Source organism: Chiloscyllium plagiosum, unplaced genomic scaffold, assembly GCF_037043375.1.
Source record: "Chiloscyllium plagiosum isolate Xiang-an unplaced genomic scaffold, Cpla_swu_hap1 HiC_scaffold_7, whole genome shotgun sequence".
Classification (NCBI taxonomy): domain Eukaryota; kingdom Metazoa; phylum Chordata; class Chondrichthyes; order Orectolobiformes; family Hemiscylliidae; genus Chiloscyllium; species Chiloscyllium plagiosum.
Window position 1 is genome coordinate 52,748,749 of NW_028270145.1, and position 18,981 is coordinate 52,767,729.

Below are 18,981 nucleotides of genomic sequence, written 5' to 3' on the forward strand. Positions count from 1 at the left end.
ATTTTAATTTAATCAATTTGATTTACATTTCTGTCTAACAATGTAGTTCTGTATGCTTATCCCCAGGGCTAGGCTTTCAAACACATCTGCAATCACTTTTTATTGTAATTACTCATTGCCATCATTAACAATAATTATTTTTGATCCAGCCTTATTAAGTAGAGTAAACATCAGTACTATACCCCTGAAAAAGTAAAATACACAGCATGACTTCATGTCATGCCCCTGCAACTAAAAGAAACTAAAACAAAAACAGACATCGTTAAGTCAAAATCAAAATTACAGCAAATAAAATTTATTGTTTTTGTCTAGCAACTTCAAACTGCAGTTGTTTTGCAGATACCAGCCTCAGCCTGTATCTCAAGACTTTGATCTACATTTGAAAACTAAACCATGCTGCTTGTTGCATCTCACTAAGGATTGCACTGAACTCCATGACAAAACAAATCCTTGCCACTCAACAATGTCCACACACCAGACTGCTTTTTAATAATGTCAGGAGAGCATAACATGATCATTACTTTTCCTTTGCAATAAAACTGCCAAAAGTATATTTGCAAAGTTTTCAGGGACCTTGTATCAAGATTGTGTAGCTTAAGCTTTATGACTCTTCACTCAAAGCACTTGGGAGTCGGATATCAGATCAACCTAATCTGCCATTTTTACATTGGTGCGCACTTTGCATTAACAGGTAGTAAAATGACAGCTTATTTGCTGGGAATCTAACTACATTGATAGTAATACATTAAGATCTCTAAAATCAACTAAAATGAAAGCAATCTTAAAAGTGTTTAACATTAAAATAATGATTTAAGATAACAAAAGCTTAATTAGTTTGCTTTATTGTTGTGCATGTGCCTTTAAACAGAGAAGGTTGCTAAGTTACTTCTATAACATTCAATTGATTGATTTAATTTTGTCTCAGGTGGATGATTTCCTACAGGCTATTGTTAACTTTGATAAAGAGCACATACCTGAAGCTACTATTAAAGTTATAAAGGAAGAATATCTTGAAGATCCTGAGTTCAATCCAGCGTTTGTACGTACAAAGTCATCAGTTGCTGCTGGACTCTGTGCTTGGGTTATAAATATTATTCAATTTCATGAGGTAGGGATCTTAAGCGTTTTAACCAATTTTTAGTTTTGCACCAAAATATGTTTTTATAATTCTTTTGCTAGGTTTGAGAATTTCTTAAAAAAAACTTTGTTGAAAGAGGGATTGAATTTTTTGGGTAATGATGGTTGCCCTATTTCAGTGGGCAGTGGGACCCAAGGTAACATTACTGCTAGTAGCCCATCAAGAAGCCACCAAGCTGCTGATTAGTTAAGCACAGTGACCCAACACCAGGGAGACAATGCCTCAGTGCAGGGATCCCTTGAACAGGGACAAACTGGGAGCCATTGAGAAGTTTGGGGGAAGCGGTCAGTTCTGGTGATTGATATGGACACAAGTTGGTGTGCATATGACATCTTTGCCACAGAGGCTGACATTGCTGTTAGGTGTTCTCTTGAAACACCATGGAATTTTCATAAAGAAAAGCCCCTTTTCCAGAACTTGTTGCGAGGTAGCCAGGCTTCACTGGGCAGTCTTCCCACAGAATGGGAGGCCTTCCTGATATCAGAAAAGTTCCTGCAGGGATAGGAAATGTTACTACCATGGGTAATCTAGCACACTGCAGGGAAAACTTTAGGTTGTAGTTCTGATGCATTCCCTACCATTTTGCCTGTGTTCCCTCCACTCAGCAAATACAGAATAGACTAGGAAAATTCAGATCTTGCAGCTCCAGAGTTTGCATTTATCCCCTAAGTGCCTGTATCTACTCCTTAGCTAATATGCCTAGCCTAGTGTGCTACTTAAGTAGTGTAATGCTCATGACTGTTTTTGTGGCTGACAGCAGCTGTGCTGATAGTTCTCTCTCTACATTCTTCCTCCAAATTCAGATATTTGCATCTGTATAGCCATCTTTCAATTGTATGAGCTGAAGGGAGACTCCAGATAGAAAACAATGTTGTTTTGACATGGATGCAATTAACTATTTCAATGTCCTCAAGTTAGGTTTGTTTTGTCTTAAGGTTATTGGGTTTTGTTGGTGTTACTGAAGTAAACAGCAGCTCCAATTTATTCCACCTAGTGACATTGAACTCAAAAATTAGAAACAATAAAAATAAATAATAACCGAAACATTTAATTTCCATTTGTATCAGCTGTCAAATGTATTGAAGATCATTTTAAATAGTCAAGTTTAACCCCAGGAGACACCAACTACATAAATCTGGAACACTGTAATATTAAAAGGAAGAAATAGTTACAGTTTTTGCAAAAATATAAGTACATCAAGAGTTTGGTCCAGATTTTACAACCAGCAGCGCTCAAATGGCATTTTCCATTCATTATGCGTACATCTGCCCAAAGACTTTTTTTTTGGACTGTTGCATGGCAACAAATAGTCATCAGAAACCTGATAGAGCATATGCCCTCTACAGAGAATCTGGGCATATGCGAATGTGTGTTTTCTCAACCAGTTAAATTATAAAAGCAGTATTGAGACACAAAAGAGGAGAATTTCATTCTGGCAATCCACCTGCTCCCTCCCTCCCTCCCTCCTCCTCACAGCAGGGGATGGGGTGTGGCAAATGATGAGTTGATGTGACTGCAACAGTTCAGGAGCCCATTATTTCCATCAGTTTTGCTGTAGATGTTTAACTCAGCTACAGAATTAATATCCTGCTTTTGGGGCTCCTGATTACTGACCGACTGTGGCTTAATAACTTGCATCTCTCAATGGAAGCCTCTCAATTCAAAGGGACAGCGTCAATGCTAGAATGGTTGCATCAAGCATTTCTTTAAAAACTGCAGAATAAGAAATAATTTCCAGAAGAACGCTAATATTGAGCTGTGTGATGAAACTGCTGCTGAATATGTTGAGGACTAGAAGATCTGCAGATAGCATGAAGAGACCAGCTCCAAATCAAACACGTAGGAATGGAGCAGTTGTGAAAAAGGAGAGATGTGATCCCTCGGGGTTGGACTCGGTGCTGCAAAGGGTTTCTTAACATAATTAGGTAAGGAAAAGTAAGTGATAGGATACTTGGAGGTTGCAGACACCTCACTCCAATTTCCCTAAAATTTGCCTCATAGCACTTCTCAGGGGCTGAAAAATAGACAGCAGTGGAGAGTCTGTCAGAGACTCAAGTGCAGGACCCTCCAAATTTGGCTCAGCTGAAATGATCAGCAAGAAGAAATGGATGTAGTTCTGTCAGCATTTCTAAAGTTAATGTGCATCCCTGGAGAGAAATTGGAGGGGTCCATCTCCAGCATGAGTGCCATGATATCTCAGGGATTTGCACTGATGTCCATTTCCATAGAAAGCTCAGTGTCCACCTGTGTGAAAATTCGGATGCAGCAGGTGATGTGCATGTTGGATCACATGAAAGATAACACACATAACCTACCACTCAACCAAATTGTGGAAAGTCTCACGATGCATGATCAATACCTCACTAAACTGCAGCCCAGTGTTCTCCAGCTAGTTGCTGGAAGGCAGGTAGTTCTTGAGAGGGAAGATGGAGAGAGTGAACATGGAAGCAGCTCCAGGCATATGCACTTCTCATGCTTTGTTCCCCCTCTTCCTACACAATCTCAGCCCTGTGTCCTGTTTCTTGCCCCACTGACTGAGTCTGCATTTGCCCATATAGATGTGACAGTCTTTAGTCAAACATTTATAGAAGTCAGACCCAGAGGTTGTCTGTCATGGCATCTCAGCTGTCAAAGCAGAGGAACGTCTAACCTGTTTTCATCTCTGCTATGACTTGGAATATGTCATAAATTAGATCTGGTATTCTCTTTTATGAAGCATCCTAAATAACCAAGTCAGGCATCAGCTTTTGAGCCATGTTTGACATCTGTGGATGTTGGTCCAACTTCCACGGGGTCATATGTAGCTCATTTTCCTCAATTGTTTGTCATTACTGGAAGACTGCTGTTCACTCAGCATTACCTTTGTCACTCGCGTGAACTTCTCTATTTTAGAAAATGAAGGATTGAACGTTTTCACCAGAACTGTAAAGTCTGGGATATCTTTGTCACTGACACCATGGTTACGATTCTCTTATGCCCAGAAAGGAAATCTCAGCTAGATTCTTCCTTCAGTTTGAGTTCCACAATTAGTCTAGGAAATCCAGTGAAGTCTTCTACTAGTTGCTGCTTAACCAGTCAGTCAACAATGGATTGTTTCTGACCTAGTTATTCTCTTGACTCCAGTTGAATACTTCTGCTACTGCAAGAATGTTGAAGCCAGTATGTGCTCATAGGCTCAAAATTGGGGAGTGTTGATTGTGAGCCACCATAAACATTTTAAATTCTTATACATTGTCTGAGTTGCAATGTTATTTATACTATACATTTAATCTTACAAGTTGCTCTATCTTGGCCATGTAAATTAATCATGATGGCTGTAACCTCTTCAGCCATAGCATCTGATCTGAAAGGATAGTGACAGTTATTGTTGTATCAAGTTATTGTTGTATCAGTTATTGTTGTATTAGCCAGATCCCCATTGATATAAATTAACTTTGAAAGTTGAGTTGATTGAATCGCTATTTTCATTCAAAGCAATGATTCCTCCAAGGAAAGCCTCTGGTATCTTTTCTATGAAGGTATATTGTCTAATATAGGTACTTTTTCTAATAATGGTGGAAGCTCTACCATGTACACACCTTTGTGTATGATCACCAGTGCTTTACTGTTTTGAAACTGTCTTACTTTTGTACATTTTTGGGATGTGACCTTCAGTTTACAAATATAATACCTGTTTGTCATGGCTAAGCATTGTTTTTCTGCGATGCTGTATTGTCTTACTGTGCTGGAACATAGAACAATGCAGCACAGGAACAGGCTCTTTGGTCCACCATGTCTTTGCTGACAATGGTGCCATTCTAAACAAATCCCATCTGCCTGCATGTGATCTGTAATCCTCTATTCCTTGCCTCTTAAACTTTGCTACCGGTCTGCATCTGCAACCTACCATCCACTTTGTGAAAACTTGCCTCAAACAACTTCTTTAAACTTTCTCCTTCTCACCTTAAACCTATGCCCTTGTATTTGATATTTCCACCGTGGAACAAAGACTTTAACAATCCATCCTACCCATGCTCTCATAATTACATATAATTCTATAAGGTCGCTGCTCAGTCTCTAATGCAGTAATGATAACAATCCAAGTTTGTTCAATCCTTATAGCTAATATTCCAATCCAGGCAACATCCTGGTTAACACTTCTTTTGCACCCTCTCAAAACCTTCACATCCTTCCTATTGTGTGGGGATCAGAACTGCACACAATACTCCATATGTGGCCGAACTAAAGTCTTATATAGCTGCAACATAACTTGCTAGCTTTTATACTTAATCCTCCGACCGATGAATGCAAACATAACAAAGACCTTCTTTATCACCTAATTCACTTGTTTGGCCACTGTCAGGGAGCTGTGGACTTGGACCCCAAGATCCCTCTGTATATCAATGCTGTTAAAAATGCTGCAATTAATGTATTTCAACTCTTTTGTATTTCAAACTTTTGTCTTTCAACTCCTAAAATGCATCATTTCACACTTGTCTGGATTAAGCTCCATCTGTCTTTTCTCAGTTCAACTTTCCAACTAATCTATATCCTGCTATATCCTTTGACAGTGTGGTGCTGGAAAAGCACAGCTGGTCATGCAGCATCCGATGAGCTGGATGATGCCTGACCAACTGTGTTTTTCCAGCACCACACCCTTGACTCTGATCTCCAGCATATGCAGTCCTCAGTTTCTCCTATATCTTTTGACAACGTTCCTCACTTTCCACAATTCCACAAATTTCCAAGCATCTGCTGTGTTGGCTAGGCACATGTCTATTTACAGTGTCCTAAATATTGGATAGGTTCTGCTGCTGTCCTGAAGTAGGATTGTTCTTCTGCTGTGGAGCATGCATAGGCTATGAACCTTTGGTACAGCACATGGGTGGTGAGCCCCAGAGCAGTGTGGGGAAGCAGCCCCAGAACAACACATTGAGAAGCAGCCTTGGAGCAGCACGCAAGCAGCGAGTCCTGGGTGGAGACCTGCGTGGGGGAGGCAGCTGTGGCACTAAGCTTGGAGCAGCTGAGTGCCAGTGCAGAGCAGACTGGGGCTTGGAGCGGAGTGGGAATGGTTGTTGGACTGGGGTCTGGCGTAAGTGGTCAGACCACATGCGGAGGCTCTGTGCTAAGATGTTACACTGTAAAGACCATTTGAAATTTTCTATCTTACTAAATTGTTCAACTGTGTTTTAACTTCTTTTTCAACTCTGTAAGTAATGCAACTGCTTTATTTCTCTGCTGTATCCAAGAATTGTACCTAGGTATTTGTACCTAAGATGTCACCATAAGAAGAGAGACATTATACAAACTTTTCACTGTCCTGCTACAATGGAGTATAGGTGACAATAGAAGGATATAGTATTGTATTGTATCTCAGGATAAATCTGTGACTTTCTCGCTTCTGCTTCTTGCACAATTTGAAAATGTTACTCCAAAGTTAAATCTTCTTTTGACTGTAAGAAATCTGACTATGTTTCATCAAGAATTCCAACAACCATTCTATCTCTTATTCTGATTTTAAAACTCCTTAGTCACAGTAATAATCAAAAGCTTTACAGACATGTTCAAAAGAACCTGTGCTTACTTTAATATTCTGACAATTGATATTATAATATGCTATAGGACCACTGAAATCAATATTGTAGTAATTGGTTCAGCTTCAAACTCAGTGTTTAATTTTGACACAGTTGTGTTCTTAACAACTGCCTCCTTCAAGATAGCTGATCTGGTTCTCTATTGTCCAACTCTGACCTTGAAACTTCGCAGAAATATTATTTCTCCATTCATTTCCTCTCAGTCGGCTTATTAATACTTATTACTGTAAAGCTCTTCAACAAGATTACAAACATGTAGCATTTTTATATTGTTTGTAACCTAATTCTAAACATGCATTCTTGCATTCATCAATGCTGCTGTAAAGTTTGCTAGATATTGTACAACAGCACAATTGTAATAATTTTTTTGTCCTCCAGTCCTTTTGTACTCTGAAGTAGTACTGCATTAAATCGTTCAGTAAAACTTTAAATTCTATTAGTTGACTGTGCTGTAACAATGTACTACTTTCAAGGTTTTAATTTCTGTTCTGATGCAATACTGTATATGTGAATTGCGTGCTGGGTCTCCCCACCATTTTTAATAATCTAAATGGTGGATTCCTACCTTTTTCAGGGTTTTCTCACCTTTTGCAATCAAGGTAGAGTTCTTCCACTTTTTCATGAATGACATGGATGTTTTCACACCTTTCATTGTCCAAAACACACTGCCCTGCACTTGTGCTCAAATTTTTTAATGAAGTTCTATGGCTGTGCTATTTATAATTTTACTCTTGCAATTGTGATTTAATGGCTGAGTCTCACTCATAGAACATAGAACATAGAACAATACAGCACAGAACAGGCCCTTCGGACCACGATGTTGTGCCTAACATTTGTCCTAACTTAAGCACCTATCCATGTACCTATCCAATTGCCGCTTAAAGGTCACCAATGATTCTGACTCTGCCACTCCCACAGGCAGCGCATTCCATGCCCCCACCACTCTCTGGGTAAAGAACCTACCCCTGATATCCCCCCATACCTTCCACCCTTCACCTTAAATTTATGTCCCCTTGTAACACTCTGTTGTACCCGGGGAAAAAAATGTCTGACTGTCTATCTATTCCTCTGATCATCTTATAAACCTCTATCAAGTCACCCCTCATCCTTCGCCGTTCCAGTGAGAAAAGGCCTAGCGCACTCAACCTATCCTCGTACGACCTATTCTCCATTCCAGGCACCATCCTGGTAAATCTCCTCTGCACCCTCTCCAAAGCTTCCACATCTTTCCTAAAATGAGGTGACCAGAACTGCACACAGTACTCCAAATGTGGCCTTACCAAGGTCCTGTACAACTGCAACATCACCTCACGACTCTTGAATTCAATCCTTCTGCTAATGAATGCTAATACACCATAGGCCTTCTTACAAGCTCTCTCCACCTGAGTGGCAACTTTCAAAGAGCTATGAACATAGACCTCAAGATCCCTCTGCTCCTCCACCTTACTAAGAACCCTACCGTTAACCCTGTATTCCGCATTCTTATTTGTCCTTCCAAAATGGACAAGCTCACACTTGACAGTGTTGAACTCCAGCTGCCACACCTCAGCCCAGCTCTGCATCATATCTAAGTCCCTTTGCAGCCGACAACAGCCCTCATCACTATCTACAACTCCACCAATCTTCGTATTGTCTGCAAATTTACTGACCCACCCTTCGATCCCCTCTTCCAAGTCATTAATAAAAATTACAAACAGCAGAGGACCCAGAACTGATCCCTGCGGAACTCCACTTGTAACTGGGCTCCAGGCTGAATATTTACCATCTACCACCACTCTCTGACTTCGACCGGTTAGCCAGTTCTCTATCCAACTGGCCAAATTTCCCACTATCCCATGCCTCCTGACTTTACGCATAACCTTATCAAATGCCTTATTAAAATCCATGTACACTACATCCACTGCTCTACCCTCATCCACATGCTTGGTCACCTCCTCAAAGAATTCAATAAGACTTGTAAGGCAAGACCTACCCCTCACAAATCTGTGCTGGCTGTCCCTAATCAAGCAATGTCTTTCCAGATACTCATAAATCCTATCCCTCAGTACCCTTTCCATTACTTTGCCTACCACCGAAGTAAGACTAACTGGCCTGTAATTCCCGGGGTTATCCCTATTCCCTTTTTTGAACAGGGGCACAACATTCGCCACTCTCCAGTCCCCTGGTACCACCCGCGTTGACAGTGAAGACGAAAAGATCATTGCCAACGGCTCTGCAATTTCCTCTCTTGCTTCCTACATAATCCTAGGATATATCCCGTCAGGCCCGGGGAACTTGTCTATCCTTAAGTTTTTCAAAATGCCCAACACATCTTCCTTCCTAACAAGTATCTCCTCTAGCTTACCAGTCTATTTCATACTCTCCTCTTCAACAATACGGTCCCTCTCATTTGTAAATACAATTCATTTCAAATGTCAAGTTTCTTCTCTCATTTCTGATTGACCTTTTGCCCATTTTTTTCTATTTGTGTTCTTTTCTGTCTTAAATAAACTCTGAGGCCTTCCCAAGATTGCATCCCCAGTATAATTTGCCTTTCTGGTCCTTTCACTGTCCCTTACAGCTGTGTCATATGGACCCTACTTATGGTAGCAACAGTGCTTGTTTTTGTCTGTGTTACATAACCTGTATGCCTCTGTCTCAGTAACCAGTAAGTTTTTTTTTCACCCTGTACTGCTCGTAAACAAAGCTTTTCACTATATTTAGCTAAATGTGACAATAAATAAAATAAAGTTCTTTGTTTTACTCCCTTGTATTCCTCTGCTGGTCTTTCTTCCATTTTTGTAGGTTTTTCTCCCTTTTCCTGAGGTATATCAAACTTTGATCCTGGAGATTTCCTTGCTCCTCACTGAGCCTCCTTTGCTGAGGCATGTGTTTATTTTCCAATGTGGTTGGTTTTTTCCAGCTTCTTGATAAAAGTTTCCCTTTGGAGTTCTGAACTTGTCTTGTAGCTGCTTCCACTGCTACTGACTCCATCTTTCACAGTTCAGCTGCTCAGTGGTTCCCTGTCTTTAAAGTGATGAATTCACTTTTCGTCAAAGAACTTTTTCTTCTTTCTTCATAGGATGTCAGAATCCATTGAACTATCACCACTATCATGTTGTACTTTCAGATACCACCTCCACCAGCATATGATTTTCTAATTTGAGTCATTTACTGCTACAAATCTGCCTTTTTCTAGGCTGAGTCTAATAATCAGCACTGGAGGATGGACAGTGATGAGTTTGAATAGAATGAAACAAATTTCTTTGGTAACAAGGTGTTAAATTGCATTGTTGCAATAGGTATAAGTTTACATGAATTTGCAAGGCAAGCTTACAGCATACGTTAGTTACTCCCTTCAGGGACGAATACTGAACTAAGTGTCACCATCTAAAGACTGTAGGATATCATTGGGTTGGTTGGAATTTGATGTAACATGAACATTAATTCCTTCAGAAGTGTTATTTTATATAACTGTGATCCCCTTGCCTTTGAATCAGTGGCAGGACCTCTCAAAGGGCTTAACAGCCAGATACTGAAGGGAGCAGCCCTTGCCCTTATGGAGCTGTTCACTTACTTCATGAAGAAGTATATAAACCTATGAAGGATGTGACTATTGCAGAATGCAAGAATATTTTTATAAATTAATTTAGGGGATGTGGGTGACACTTACTGGCCCAACATTTCTTGTCCATCCCTATTTGCCCTTGAAGAGGTGCTGATAAGCTCTCTTCTTGTTCTGCTACATCCTTTTGCTATAATTACACCCATAGTACCATTTGAGAAGAAATTGCAGGATTTTGGCACAGTGACATTGAAGAAACAGCAATGGATTTCCATTTCAGGATGGTGTGGAGCTTGGAATGAAACTTGCAGATGGTGGTATTCCCATGTTCTGCTGCCTTTGTCTTTCTAGGTGGAAGCGGTCATGGGTTTGAAAGGTGCTTTCTCAGGGTTTTTGGTGAAGTTCTGCAGTGCAGCTTGTAGATAGTCCATACTGCTGCGACTGAGCATTGTTGGTGGAGGGAGTGAACATTCGTGGATGTGGTGCCAATCAATCTGGATGATTAAATTCTCACTTGTTAGAGATGGTCATTGCCTGACACTTGTGTGGCACACTTGTTACTTGTCAGCCAAAACCTGATGCTTGCTACATTTGGACATCAGTCTCTAAGGAGTTGTGAACGGTGCTGAGCATTGTGCAACCATCAACAAACATCCCCACTTCTGGACTTCTTATGGAGGGAAGGTCTTTGAAGCAGCTGATGACAGTTATCATGAGGGCATTACACTGAGGTACTTCTGCAGGGATGTCCTGGAACTCAGATGACTGACATCTAATAACAACAACCATTTTCATTTTGCCAGGTACGCCTCCTGCCGGGAAGATTTTTCCTCCTGATTTCACTGACTCCAGTTTCCATAAGGCTCCTTGATGCTGCATTCTATTAAATAACAACTTGATGTCAAGGGCAGTTGCTCACATCTCACCTCTGGAAATCACCTCTTTTCTCCATGTTTGATCTAAGGTTTAGTGAGGTAACGAGCCAAGTGACCTGGCAGAAACCAAACTGGGCATCACTGAGCAGATTATTGCTGAGCATGTGCTGTTATTTGTTATGATTTTGTGTATAGAACATGGCTGGACACTTTTTCATATTGTTGAGAGGGGGTCAGTATGGTAGCTGTACTGGAATAACTTGTCTAGGTTTGCAGCAAGTTCTGAAGCACAAACCTGTTACTATTTATGGAATGTTAACAGGACTAACAGCCTTTGCAGTTTCCAATACCTCCAACCATGTCTTGATATCTTGGAGTGAATTGAATATGCAGACAATTTGTATCTCTGATGCTGAGGACATCTGGGGGCAGCCAATATGTCAACTTTCTTTTTACGTAGACATGGATAATAAACTTCCAGTGGTACATGTAAGCTGAACATTGAGAGGATGGAATTTCTGCTCATTGAAAAATACTTTGAACTTGTCTGGAAGTGGGTTTACTACCACGTGTGCAGTCAGTGACTCTCTGCACCTTCGGAACGTCCATTGCAAAAATTTGAGAACCCTCTGTATCTTACAGAATTCATCAGTGTCAAAGTAAATATAAATGGGTAGCCTTAGCAAGCATAGCATTGCCACCTGGGTGATACACGTGGGCAGAAGATTTTGAAATCCTAATGCAACCAGTAAATGCTTTGGAAGGGACCAAAGGTGAAGAAATTCAAGGCTGTGGTGACCCTAATGATCCATTTTAATGTGTGCTATCCTGATCCTCTTGGAAGGATATATAGTTCCAGGAGATTGCAGATGCTAATGAGCTGGTCTGAAAGCCTCCTGAAACTCCACTGCCCTGTCATGATAAAAAATAGGTTGATCTTCTACATGCACACCTTGTGCTGGTGGGATAGAGTAAATTGAGTTAAATTTAAGAATAGTTGCTGAGAATGTGCAAAGATAGCTGTATCATGGTGACATCAAATCAGATAAAACTGGAGTATGTCATAGAGTCATAGAGATGTACAGCCTGGAAACTGACCCTTTGGTCCAACTTGTCCATGCCGACCAGATATCCCAACCCAATCTAGTCCCACCTGCCAGCACCCGGCCCATATCCCTTCAAACCCTTCCTATTCATATACCCATCCAGACGTCTTTTAAATGTTGCAATTGTACCAGCCTCCACCACTTCCTCTGGCAGCTCATTCCATACATGTATCACCCTCTGTGTGAAAAAGTTGCCCCTTAGGTCTCTTTTATATCTTTCCCCTCTCACCCTAATATGTGTATCTAGGTTTCAGATAAGATGTCCTGTCCTACCATCGACTGAAAATAGATATGTTCAGTAAAGCCAATGACAAGACTGCAGATCTCATATTGATAATGGTGGCACATGGACCCACAGAACCAGAGTTAAACAGTCAGAAGAGTCTAAAGGAAACCCAGTAACAGAATAGAGTCATGGGGAAAAAAACAAGAGGATAGCCAGTAATCCAAATGCAAACGTGAGTGAAATAACTGATGTGAAGCGAGGTTCAATGATGGTAGGGGGCTACAAATGACAGACTTCCAGGCTCATAGAAGTCCTTTGAGAGACCTTTTGGCTGCTCATGTCTGTGCAAGTCACAAAAAATCTATTCTAATCCCATTGTACAATATTTGGCCCATAGCTATGTATGCCTCGGCATCACGCGTGCACAGCATAAAGATTAAAGGTTTTGAGGGTTTCTGCCTCTACCCCCTTTACAGGCAGTGAGTTCCAGATTCTCACCATCCTCTGAGTGAAAAAAATCTTTCCTTACATCCCTTTGAAACAGCCTCTCTCTTATCTTAAATTTATGCTCACTGCCCATTTACTCTCTGTCAAAGTTTTTTTCTATCTGTGCTCATAATTCTATACATCTCAACCATGACCCCCTTCGGTCTCCAGTGCTTCAAAGAAAACAACCCCCCAATCTTTCTTCATAACTAAAATTCTCGATTCCAAACAACATCTTGGTAAATCTCCTCTATTCCCTCTCCTGTGCAACCACATATCTCCTTTAATATAAATCCCAGAATTCTATCTGTGGCCTAACCAACCTCTTATGCAGTTCCAGCATAACCTCCCTGCTCTTAAACTGTATGCCTTGGCTAATAAAGGCGAGGGGCTGCATTTTGGGAAAGCAAATCTTAGCAGGACTTATACACGTAATGGTAAGGTCCTGGGAGTGTTGCTGAACAAAGATTCCTTGGAGTGCAGGTTCATAGCTCCTTGAAAGTGGAGTCGCAGGTAGATAGGATAGTGAAGAAGGCGTTTGGTATGCTTTCCTTTATTGGTCAGAGTATTGAGTATGGGTGTTGGGAGGTCATGTTGCGGCTGTACAGGACATTGGTTAGGCCACTGTTGGAATATTGCGTGCAGTTCTGGTCTCTTTCCTATCGGAAAGATGTTGTGAAACTTGAAAGGGTTCAGAAAAGATTTACAAGGATGTTGCCAGGGTTGGAGGATTTGAGCTATAGGGAGAGGCTGAACAGGCTGGGGCTGTTTTCCCTGGAGCTTCGGAGGTTGAGGGGTGACCTTATAGAGGTTTATAAAGTTATGAGGGGCATGGATAGGATAAATAGGCAAAGTCTTTTCCCTGGGGTTAGGGAGTCCAGAACTAGAGGGCATAGGTTTAGGGTGAGAGGGGAAAGATATAAAAGAGACCTACAGGGCAACTTTTTCACACAGAGGGTGGTACGTGTATGGAATGAGCTGCCAGAGGAAGTGGTGCAGGCTAGTACAACTGCAACATTTAAGAGGCATTTGGATGGGTATATGAATAGGAAGGGTTTGGAGGGATATGGGCCAGGTGCTGGCAGGTGGGACTAGATTGGGTTGGGATATCTGGTCAGCATGGACGGATTGGACCAAAGGGTCTGTTTCCATGCTGTACATCTCTATGACTCTATGACTCTATAAATCTCCCATAAACCATCTTCAGCATATTAGCTACCTGGCCAATATTTGAAGGGACCAATGGACATGATGCCAAGGTCATTCTGACCTTCAATACTTCAAACCCTGGTTCCTACTGTTCATCATGTATTCCCTTGCCTTGTTTGTTACGCTCAAGTGCATCAACTCACACTTGTCTGGATTGAATTTCATCTGTCACTCATCAACCCACCTGACCAAACTACACCCTCCTGTCATCTAAATTCACCCTATTTACCATCTCACCGTTCTTTATATCATGTGTGAACTTAGCGATTAACCCTCCTAAATTCATTTTAATATACCACAGATAGCCAAGGCCCCTGAGGAACTCTACTGGGTGAGTTATGAAAACACCCTTCCACCATTAACCTCTGCTTCCTGCCACTCGACCAATTCTGGATCCAATTAGTCAAATTTTCTTGAATTCCATTAGCTCTTTGCTATCAGTTTCTCACATGGAGCCTTATCAAAAGCCTTGCTAAAATCCAAATTGGCAAAGTCAGATACATTATCCTCATCTACATACCTGGTCACCTCTGAAAAATTCAATCACATTGGTTCAGATGTGACCTATCCTTAACAAGACTAAGCTGACTGTTCTTGATTCATCACTGTATCTCCAAGTGCTGATTAATTCTGTCCCTCAGAATTGTTTTCAATGGTTTCCCTACCACTGAGTTTAGACTGACTGTTCTGTAGTGTCCTGGTTTATCCCTTACTCCATTCTTGAATAAAAGTACTATATTGGCTGTCCTCCAGTTCTCTGGCACCTTTTCTATGACTAGAGAAAAATGGAAAATTATTGCCCATGCTATTTCCTCCCTTCCCTCACTCAACCATCTGAGATACATTTCATCTGGCCCTGAATCTTTATCTCTTTTTAAGCCTGCCAGACCACTCACAACCTCCTGTCTGTCTATGCTCACTTCTTTAAGAATGTTACAGTCCTTCACCTTGATATCTATACCCAAATCATCTCTCTCCATAAGTACCAACACACAGTCATCGAGGTACTGAGCTATGGAACAGAAAAGTTGATACTAAACCTGAAAAAGCAAGAGGAGCAGATTACGGAGGAACCTTGATTATCTGGCATTTGATGAACCGAATTTTGGATTATCCAAACAAAATCGCAGGGTCTCGATGCTTGGTTAACTATGTTACCCGGCATTCAATTAACCAACCAAAATACTCTCGCCCATGTCCTTCAGATAATTGAGATTCTTCTGTGCATGGTAAGCAGCAGTGAGTTAACCATTATAGAAAATCAAAGGTTCTTAGAGTAATGTGGAGAAAACCACACAGGAACTCCTAGCAGCAAGCACATGAAGAAACAGGGTGTGATTCATGCAATGGAGGAAGTCCACTAGTGGGAATCCAACCCAGCCAATTTATAGAGGGTCATGAGTGCAAAGAAACTAGGACAGAAAATATTAAACATAGACCACAGTAGGGGATATAGAGGCATTTGCAAGATTTTAATTCCTCTATTGTTACAGACCTGCAGGACAGATTCTGATACATAGAAATCAAGGTAGATGGTAAAAAAGCAAATTTCAAATTGAATATGGGGAGAAAATATTGATTTTTTTCAAATGTTACAGCATTGTTGAGGCCGCAAGTCCTTTTATAGTCCTCCTTTAACTTCAACGCTGCAGAAGTATGACGAACAGAGTGAACAGCCAGTGAATGCTAAAATTACAACAATGGAAACGATTTTACAGAAGTTTTGCATATCATCTTAATCGCTATGAATCTGTATGAAGCAGATCTACTTGTATAGCCTTAAATCTTCTTTGATAAGCAGATAGTGAAGATGCTGACCTCAACTCTGCATTCTCTAGTCCAGGCACTGCTGCCTGAGTATTACAAGAAGGTGACATAATACTCTTCACTTATTTTCAAGATAGAAACTGAAAATGGCAGGAAAAGAAGTTGCCAAAGAAGGCAGTGAATAGCCACAATAAAGAATTCTTTACCTTTGTTTGCTTTATTTACATATAGCCAGATAGAAGGAATAACTTAGGTTATTAATTTTCTGGACCTTTGGATTCTGTTCGCACTGTTCCTGAAAACCCAATTGTCTTTTTGAAGTAATTCTTTCACAAAGAATACTTCTGCTGGCAAGTTCCTCAAAGCCACTCACTATTCTGACCTAAAAATATATCACCATTCCTTCAGTGTTGCTGGAACGAAAACCTGGAATTCACTGTCGAACAGCATCGTGGATTTGCTTACACCAAACACTGCAGCAGTTCAAGAAGGCAGCTCAACACCATCTCTTTAAGGGAAACTCGGGATGGGCATTAGATGCTGGCCCAGCTAGCAATGTTCACATCTGATTTTTTTAAGAAGTGATGTTTTGTGTGTATTTCTACATATTCAGGGAACATATGAAGGAGATTCTGCAACAGCAACTGCAAACACAGTTAGATTAAATATTTTGTATTCGTGACAAAATTGTTTACTAATTTAGTCACAAGTGAAAACAAGCAGAGCTTCAAAACAACTCTACAATTAGTAAACTGCCTACAAAATCTGATATCTCAAGGATAGAACAGCTCTCTGAAGTCATGTGCAGAGAACATTAATAAGTGTGACATGTATAGAAAGAACTTAATTCCTTAGAAACTGCCCATAAAGAGGTAGTAAAATAACTACAAGTCGTTAATAAAGAGCTGTCCGAAGCAAGACGAAGATCCTGAAATCCAACTTGGGTCATGCCAGTATTCAGCATGCAGTAATTGTCAATTCTGCATAAAATGGCAGATGGAGATTGCAGGGTAAAACCAACAACAAGCCAGAGAAGCACTCGAGAGAATTGTTTTTAACCAAACTCAACAGGACCCAACTATTGCTCTTCGAGAAACACAATGCTTTGGTAAAGTTGAAAGTTGAGTATCAAACTGAGCTTGAACAGATCAGAACTCAACAAGAATTGGACTAACTATCTTAAAATCCAGCTCTTAACAGCAAAATTTTAAAAAAGCTCTTGTATATAGACAACCAATGTTCTTATGCAATTGACACATTATAGAGATATATCGATGGAGGAAAAAGTCTCTGTTGTAGAAATGTTCAAACCGCCAAGACCATAGTGAAGAAAACTTTCCGTTACGGTTCTTGCAAGGTTAGCTCATCTTTCAAAAAGAAAACCTGATGAGAGAGAATAAAACATCATTTTTCCCATATTAATATTGAGATTACCTGCAGAATGAAATGGCCTTTTCAAGTGCGTTTGCAGATCACAGTCCGACACAAGAATTTCCTATAGATTATGGACTACCTGTTTACCCCATTATCTTTGGTGGAGCAGTCCTACCTTCTTGTGGAATCCCTGAAATGTCATTATTTGCACCTCAGCAACCTTTCACTACTGCAAGTGTCAATGTGATACTGCCACCTTGAGTCATGGAGTTGTAGAGATACACAGTACAGAAACAGACCTTTTGGTCCACCTCGTCCATGTCAACCAGATAGGCTGAATTAATCTAGTCCCATTTGTTAGCACTTAGCCCACATCCGCCAAACCCTTCCTGTTCATATACCCATCCAGATGCTTTTTAACTGTTGTAATTGTACCAGCCTCCACCACTTCCCCTAATAGCTCATTCCATACACACACCACCCACGGTGTGAAAACGTTGATGCGTAGATCCATTTTAAGTCTCTCCCCTCTCATCTTAAACCAGTGCCCTTAGTTAACCTTGTCTATTAACCCTATCCATGCCCCTCATAATTTTATAAACATCTGTAATGTAGACCCTCGGCCTCCGACACTCCAGGGGAAACAGTCCCAATCTATTCCGCCTCTCCCTTTAGCTCAAACCCTCCAACCCCGGCAACATCTTTGTAAATCTTTTCTGAACCCTTCCAAGTTTCACAACATCCTTCCTATAGTAGGGAGACCAGAATTGCACGCAATTTTCCTAAAATGGTGTAACTAATGTCCTATACAGCCACAACATGACCTCTCAATCCTGTACTCAATAAACTGACCAATAAAGGCAAGCATACCAACATCACCTTCACTATCCTGTCTACCTGTGACTTCACTTTCAAGGAACTATGAAACTGCAATCCAATGTCTCTTTGTACGACAAGACTCACCAGAACCTTACCATTAAGTGTATAAGTCCCGGCATGATTTGCCTTTCCAAAATGCAGCACCTCACATTTATGTAAATTAAACTCCATCGGCCACTTCAGCCCATTGGCCCAACTGATCAAAGACCTGTTGTACCCGAAGAAAGAGATATTTTAATCCTTAATGTTGTAGAATAGGCTTTATTTCCTCTCCTTCAGAATTTTCTTTTCAACACCCTTTGCTTGGCTTTATATCTATTAGATCCATCGCTAGATCAGAGAGTGAAATAGAAGAAAAAGAAAACAAAAACTTGAATTCCTTTTTTTTTAATAAGAGCCTGGAAATTAATTGCTCAAAAAAAAGATTTGGCGGGAGGGCAAGTGCAGTAAATATTTGAATTTTAAAAGTAAAAAGGAATATTGTAAAACAATTTTGTGGATTGAATTTGTAGGGTAGATCCTTCTCTTTAAGGACACCCAGTTAACATGTGCAAAAGGAGCTATGTCATAGTGATTTCAGATTACATGGAGCTGGAGCCTGGGTCTGTTGACCTCCAGATAAGATACTCTCTGTCACCTAAGTAGTTAGGTTCAATAAAGTTTGTTACGATTTCCTCACAAAAGTGTAGATCTTGCATTGCTACAGAGCATTTACCTTCTTCAAGATGAAAGTTTGTGTCTACCTCTCATGTCCTATGGAATGGTATGTGTTGCGGACAAGGCAACACATACCATGTTGAAGGT

General features: G+C 40.6%; 1 protein-coding gene across 1 annotated transcript in view; it reads left to right on the plus strand.

Moving 5' to 3' along the window:
- Window positions 1–18,981, plus strand: part of dnah9l (dynein, axonemal, heavy polypeptide 9 like) — a 432,311-nt gene that overhangs the window by 294,675 nt on the left and 118,655 nt on the right. Inside the window, exon 61 of the mRNA XM_043693603.2 lies at window positions 926–1,108. Within this exon, the coding sequence (XP_043549538.2) occupies window positions 926–1,108 (183 nt within the window). The remainder of the gene's footprint in view (window positions 1–925; window positions 1,109–18,981) is intronic.